At 35.6% G+C, this 7,304-nt stretch overlaps 1 protein-coding gene and 1 pseudogene across 2 annotated transcripts; one reads left to right on the forward strand and one right to left on the reverse strand.

The window, feature by feature from the left end:
• The first annotated feature begins 304 nt into the window (after nt 1-304).
• Nucleotides 305-1,580, forward strand: LOC131167525 (chalcone isomerase-like protein 1; annotated as a pseudogene).
• A 210-nt stretch (nt 1,581-1,790) lies between these two features.
• Nucleotides 1,791-6,519, reverse strand: LOC131167937 (putative glucose-6-phosphate 1-epimerase). Of its 2 annotated transcripts, none has more exons than XM_058127016.1 (9): nt 6,369-6,519; nt 5,781-5,927; nt 4,349-4,423; nt 3,508-3,564; nt 3,275-3,432; nt 3,057-3,188; nt 2,666-2,768; nt 2,392-2,491; nt 1,791-2,298 (listed from the first exon to the last, which is right to left on the reverse strand). In XM_058127016.1, exons 2-9 carry the CDS (start codon nt 5,856-5,858, stop codon nt 2,081-2,083), a joined length of 921 nt encoding a protein of 306 aa, XP_057982999.1. In that variant the 5' UTR covers nt 5,859-5,927; nt 6,369-6,519; the 3' UTR covers nt 1,791-2,080. The 2 variants fall into 2 exon arrangements, with proteins under 2 accessions (XP_057982999.1, XP_057983000.1); XM_058127017.1 differs by lacking the exon at nt 6,369-6,519 and adding an exon at nt 6,130-6,180.
• Between the last annotated feature and the right edge of the window lie 785 nt (nt 6,520-7,304).

The raw sequence follows: 7,304 nt of genomic DNA on the forward strand, positions 1-7,304 counted from the left end.
TTAATCTAACGAAGCAAGAAAATGACGCTTCAAATTAATTCTCAAAGGTTATTCAAGCAGTGAGCCTGCAATACAGATGGGCACCTTTCATTTCATTTACACCCAATACCCAAAGGCACCATTCCTCCCATTCAATGGTTCCACCAGCTTAATTCTCCCTATTTAAATTCCCATAGTTTTCGAAAAATGGCAACAACCGTGGACAACGTGGTGGCAAAAGCTGAAATGGTTTGAGTTTGAACCCAGGACTGGAGTTGCATCAAAGGCAAAGATAACGAACGAGGAGGTGAACAGCTCCAAACCCATGTCTGCAGAGAGTGAAATTGAATTGAAAATTGAGATGGTGAATCCTGAGAACGGAGCAAAGGCTGCCCAGAAGCCAAAAAGTGAGAAGCTTGATCATGTAGAGAAGGTGGATGAGGCAACCAAAGGAGAGGTGGCAGTTGAAATTGAACCCAAGACTGGGGTTTCCTTCCCAGTTAAATTGGGTGATGGCAAGCAGCTGAGTTCTGTTGGTTTGAGGAAAAAAAGCATTCTAGGCTAGGCATCAAGATTTATGGCTTCGGCTCTACTTCTTTGATTCATTTAAACTATATATGATATAGAAATGCATGCAAATCTCATATTCATAACTAGTGTAGCTGATGTGCATTACAAATTAATGCTGCATACCTGCTGCTTAATTCCATTAGTCTGAAAAATTGGATATTATACATGTAAAGAACAGCTTTAATGTAAAACAAAGCAATTGAAAAATTTATTCCGCGATGCAATCTCAAATTCCTGTTTAAACAAGCATACCTAGAAATTATATGACAGTAGCCCAAACTTTGAAATTGAAAATATCTTATGTAGTGTTGACGACAGAATTACCAAAAAAAAAAATCTAATAACTGAAACTAGCATTGGAAAACTCCAAATGGCTGAGTGCAAGGTACTTCAAATTGCAGGAGTATGAAAGATCTTTTAAGGTCGAAGATTGGGAAAGCCCCAGCAAAGCCCACAAAAGAAATGTATCAGGTTGTGATTGATAGTGATGCAGGGATGGCAGTGAGGATGGTAATAGTATATGGTGGCCTCTCCATGAGCATGGTAAGAAAGAGCTCTGATGAAACTCTAGGAGCATCCATCAAGAAACTCATTGGAAAAAAGAATGAGGAGCTCACAGACAAGTAACCGTCATAGTCCTCCTCTGCTATCACAACTAAATATATGGCAAAACAAAGCCTCCCCGTAAATCTTGACATACTGTGTTGATGATGACAGGGTCATGGGTGAAGCATCAGATGACATTAAGCTAACACCAGGGTCTATAATTGAGATAGCTTGATTTCCAGGGTACATACTCCAAACAAAAGGTACAGGTCCAAATATCAAATTTGTATACTCAAGTGCTCTCCATTGGCTAGATAGAGACATTTAACAAAAATTTGTAAATGGGTGCAGTGATGGATGACGTGGTCAGCAAGACTGAGAGTGAACTTCTCTGCAGGTCCTACATCAATATGTATTTGGGCGACAGCGTCTTTGACAAGGATACCAAAGAAAAATTTGGAATGTATTTGCTCTCTCTCTTCTAGACATGCTGGCAAGTTTGAAACAAATAAGAGTCTAATTCTATCTGTAGTGGCTGCCCAAAGCTAAATAAGGTTTTAATAGGACTGGCTAACTGGGTGTTTTCTATTGCAGAATCCAATATTTTCTGGTTGATACTGATTTGTGCATCTTGGGAACCTGCTCAAGCATTTAAAATACACATTTAGGGTGTTTGTATACAAGGAATTCCAATATGTATAAATGGTCATCTCTTCATAAGTATTCATTCATTAAAAATATTTCCATATTAAAAGGGCATTCCTCATTATCGCAGAAGGCAACATGATGCTACTCAGTCGCTGACTTGTGCCACCAAAAAGGCAATGTCAACTATTACATGCTGCTGGTTTAATAAACTAATATCACTTTGAGAATCCTACACACTACAACAAACATAATACAAGCAAGCACATGTATATTGTACATTAACTAAGAGAAAACTAGTCTAAGTTACAGGGAAGCGGTCTTTACTCCATATGTGGGTTCAGCTGAAGCCATAGAGAACCTTCCGAGGATCCAGCTGCCCACTACAGTAGCTCGACGACACAGTGGAGAGCTCTTGGCGACCCTTCCACTCTTCGAAAGGTTTCAAGACGATTGGGGTCTCAAGAGCAGCTGAATCCACACACAACATGGTTTTGTAATCCTCGTCCCCCAAATCTGGGAGAGCCTTTGCTTTTTTGTCCCAAGGATTCCAAACAACTGCATAGCACACAATTGGGATCATGAAAACACATCTAACTCATGCATTAAATTAATGCAATTAACGAAATTTAAATAAATAACTATAGGAACCTGCATCTGGCATGCCTTCTTTACGTAATACAAAAGTTCTCTTCTTCTCATGGTCTATAATAGCAATCTTTGATGGTGTGCTCAAATATAATCTGTCAATCTAGAAGGCCCAAAAAGACGTCATTTTAAGCAAATTATAAATGAAGAAAATCCTCTGCCCAAACCTTGTCAGAACCATAGGAAAATATAAACCACGATTCACTAAATTTATGATTTGCTAGCTTGATGTATGGGTTTAAGCAATCAAAACAAAATAATAGTGCCAAAAAGGTACCTCGCCATCAAGGGTAATTGCATCTGCCTGCTCTGTGTACCTCTCTCTCTGCATCAGATTATCAAGGTAGTCAAGCGTCTCCAAGCCCTCAACACGCACTTCACTGCAAATTAAACTGCATCATGCAACCACTCTGAAAGAAATAATTGCATCTTTTCCAGACTCGGTTACTACTAAGTAAAAACTACTTGCATAACTCACTAAAATGAGTAACATAATACAGAACTTCACAATCAAACTTAAAGATTCGCAAAATAAAAGACACAGTTTAGAGATTTTGGAAACAGAGAGAAAACAGTAAAAGAAAAAATAAAGGACACTAACAAACTTCCAGCAGTCTGTCAAAACAAAAACATGGAAAAGCAGTAACTAGTATATATAGTAGGCGAACCTGACATCTGACAGAGAGAAGTGATTGTGCAAGGAGAACATAAAAGAGAAGGTCTTTTTATCCGTGTTTCTCACACGAGGGATCAAAGTGAGCTTGCCAGCACCTAGGGAGACACGAAGCCGCAACTCAAAGCTGTAGAGACTCAGGTTTAGATAAATGGCATCAGAATTCTGCACCAATTTTAAGCAAAGAAGATATCACATAGCTTGCCAGCATACCTATGTGGCCAGATTTTTAGATCCTCCTCTGTTGGCTTTAATATAAGATCCACAGAAGACTGACTGTTGGCTGGAGGCAAAGGTGAAGGGCAGCTATCCAATGACCACATTCTGTTCCTTGCAAACCCATGTTGCTCCAGTGAACCAAAATTCCCTAACTGCATAGAAATAACATGGTTAAGAACGAAAAATAGATGCTAATTATATTTTTGAAGGTTTCTTTAGTAGCCAACCTGTGGAAAGCAGACAGGTATACCTCCTCTGATGGTTTTTGGTTGTTTCCATGTAGCCTGAAGAACAGAGAATGCCTCAAGTTTTATTTTTACTTCTTTTGAAATAAGGCAAAATATTTTTAGGTCAGAATTGTTACTTCAGAAAATAAGAGCACAAAGCTACTCAAGTGAGGACAATTATGTTCAGGCCGAATAGAGAAAGGCAGAGCAATGCCCACTCTTAAAAAAAACTAATTCAGTTTAGTGAGCCATGTATAAGATAACCTCTGTGCATGTGTGTGTGTGTGTGTGTGAGAGAGAGAGAGAGAGAGAGAGAGAGAGAGAAATTATGCGAGCAAAAAGGGCTTCCAGTAATAAAACAAAAGAAAAAATTGCTATTAATTAGCAGAGTTACGCACTTTAAAATTTAGTAGCATTTCTTTTGTTTGCCATTGTTGACTATGTTTCCAAATGGATATCATGGGTTATAAATTTTTCTAAAAAAAACACAGCCTGACTTTGCATATTTTTTGTATTATTCATCCATAAGAAATGTCCTCTTTGAACCAATCCACACTTCCAATTCAAATATTATATAATTTCTTCTCCTAAATCTACATAAACTGTAAAAATTTAATAATTTAGGATATGAAAAATATGGTTATGCACAGATATGCACATGAAATTAATTGCTCTTACTTAAAACTAAGTCTTAAAGCTCATGAGGGGACACTTCGAGCTCATTTCAAAGACAACTCCATAATCATCAGCTTCAAACAGAATATCAGGAAGATCCTTCTTAAGCCTCACATGCTACTTAAAATATATTTAGTTAAATCAAAATCTCTCAAAGTGCCTGTACCTTGCTGCTCATAAAGAGTAGTTCTTCTCTTCGTTCGTTCTTCCAAGAAACAACCTGTCCGCCATATAGAAGCACCTGAAATATTTTTACACTGAATCAGATCGCAACCACACAGAATGATATGCATTGGCTTGACAAGTTCAAAAGGGGAGTGGATATTTAAAATTTTGAATTTGTTGCAATCAACTCCAAAGGATTCGAAAGAGAAATATTGCCAAAGTGCAACACGAATGAAGTATCTTCAACATGAACTAAGAGGACATTTGGTAAAATTAAGTGTTAAAAGTGCTCAACAATGAATTCAAATATATTTCTATGAACTAGTTTCAAATTTTAACTAGAACACATTTGGTAAAATTAAGTGTTAAAAGTGCTCAACAATGAATTCAAATATATTTCTATGAAATAGTTTCAAATTTTAACTTGAACCAATTACTAAATCTGCTTACTAAATTATTTTAACTATTCAATATCTAATATTTGAATATATGTTGTTTTTCAATTTTAGCCTTCTAAACAGTTTAGAACAAAATTATTTAGTTGAATTAAAAGATAATTACATAAAACAAAGCTTTTAACTTAATATGAAATAATATTTTTCTTATCATATATTTTTTTATAATTATAAATAAAAATATACATTATTAAGTATATTGAAAACATGAAAGAGGTTGGTGAGGGCATTAACAGCCAATGGTCTGGCGCAGCATCAATAGCAACATGGGCGGCGAAGATTTAAGGGGCGACTCTTTCTTAGAGGAGCTGCACAGGTGGCATCAATGGCATTGTGGGAGTGAGACAGAGTTTCATTTGGATGTTGGTGTTCTGTTATTTTTATTTTTCATAAGGAATAAAAATAGAAAAGAGACCTTTGAAATTTTGGTTTGACCGAATGAGATACAGTCCATATGGAACAAAACAATTTTAAGAAAATTAAAAGCAACCACCAAATGCTATGATGTCTGGCTGATTTAGTCATTTAAGAAATCAATTTAGACATAACTTCTATTCAAAAGCTATTCAGATCAAACAAACATCCCCTAACTATTGTCAAATCTCTTAATTACTTAAACAAACCAACACAGAGAGCTTCATAAGGTATTCATAGTGGGTAACATCAATTTTGCAGTCCACAGCATATCTTCCTCCCAAGACGAGTCTATCGCAATATATTGGCTCCAAAATGACCAGTTCCTACTAATCCAAAGCATACAAACTATCTTCAATTCTTATCATAATTATTTCAATGTCCCTATCTTTTTCAGTTCAAAAAATTCTTTAACTCTACTAATAATCTATTCATCTGCAATCACAACATGTTCATTTCATAAATAATGAAATATAACCAACAAGACGATAAAATTTTCATCATTTCATCAAACTAATTGACAGTACTCCATGACTGGAAAAAAAAAAATAAAAATGATAAGACCTCTGCCGATGACCCAGTTGGCTCTGTCAATATAATTCGAGGCAATCCCTTGGCATCATGAACTATATTCGGCGGCATCGGTTCCGGCCACAGCTTTGCTCTTAAACTGCTAACAAATGGATACCCTTTCCCTTTTCTCCACTCCAGCTGCACACAATGAACAACCTAATGTCTCACACACGAAACAAGAAACAGAGAGATACAGAGAGCAAACAATATCCACATCATATCAAATAAAAAATGGGTCTCTCTCAAAACCCTTTTCGACAAATTCCAGAGGCACAAACCCTAGAGAATTAGCTTCAAACACAATTAAAACAAACAAACAAACACACCCAAATCGCCTTACAAGAAATAAACAGGGCACGCAAGCAAATTGGATGAAACGCAAAAGATGAGTAACCTTACGTTTATTGCTCTTTTTTATAATAGTAATTCGCGATCAGCTTCGATTTTTGAGAAGCACCCACCAACGTCAAGTTCGTGGTGTAACCCCGTTTTAAATTTATATAGAGAAATACAAGTAGCGCATATCTAAAAGAGAGAGAGAGAGAGAGAGAGAGAGAGAGAGAGAGAGAGAGATGGGACCTTGTGAACAGAGGAAATACAAAGAAAACCAACTACACAAATGTCATCGGATGCTCTCTCTGGTCCTTGTCCCTTTCAGTAGAGGTGAAGGTGAGAGGACTGAGGAGTGAGGAGGTGTTTTGCCCATATAAATAATATATAGACTCACAAACAAGGAAAGAAGGTTTTCCTTTCGGAGAAATTCTGTGAAGCAACGGTCCTCGTTTGTTCAACCTCAGCAAGCTCTATCCTTCTCTGTATTTTATTGGTTATTGTACAATATTCTTGACAAGCTCATCTTGTGCTGGCCTACCGTTTCTTCTTTCTTTCTTAGAATAAAATTACCTTATGATAGGATAGGATGAACAAGAAAGTAATGTGATGGTGATGACCTAGTGCCAAGCTTGCATGGTACATGCTCAATAGATTTTCCACTTTTTTATTTTTTTTATTTTTTATTTCAAGAACTTTACTTGAATTTTTTTAAAAAAATATTTTTATTAAATTTTTCTTCTATACTAATACTATTAAAAATGAAAGTTTGTTATAGTACGATTAAAAATTAAAAAAAAAACAAATATTAATGAGGTGTAATATTAATCAAAATTCTTATCTAGGAGTTAGTAATTTTCTTGATAATCAAATATGAAAATTTATTTTTTTTATATTTTTCTTTTCTTTTCAAGCGTGCCATAAAAAACTTGCCATATTAATATATTATTATATTATTATTTAGTAGATTACGCTTACATTTAGCTAGGCATGGATAAGACGGTGGTTGTATATTAAATAATTCAATGACCAAAAATTATAAGAAAGACTTTAAAAGGAATTTTTTTTCTATATAAAATTTGAAACTCATCAAATATAAGATAGCGGACTCGCGTTTGGATTCATACAAGTAAGAAAATGCAATTTAAGACGTGACTTCTACATCATTTTAAAGGATCTAAGCAT

This window comes from Malania oleifera, chromosome 11 (genome assembly GCF_029873635.1).
Source record: "Malania oleifera isolate guangnan ecotype guangnan chromosome 11, ASM2987363v1, whole genome shotgun sequence".
Taxonomy (NCBI): Eukaryota; Viridiplantae; Streptophyta; class Magnoliopsida; order Santalales; family Ximeniaceae; genus Malania; species Malania oleifera.

Coding starts and splice junctions, on each gene's coding strand:
- LOC131167937 (XM_058127016.1), bottom strand. CDS start 5,858: ATGCCGCCGAATATAGTTCATGATGCCAAGGGATTGCCTCGAATTATA. Junction 3,189..3,274: donor CTAAAAATCTGGCCACATAG/GTATGCTGGCAA, acceptor GAGTCTCTACAG/CTTTGAGTTGCGGCTTCGTG. Junction 2,299..2,391: donor AGAAGGCATGCCAGATGCAG/GTTCCTATAGTT, acceptor TGTGCTATGCAG/TTGTTTGGAATCCTTGGGAC.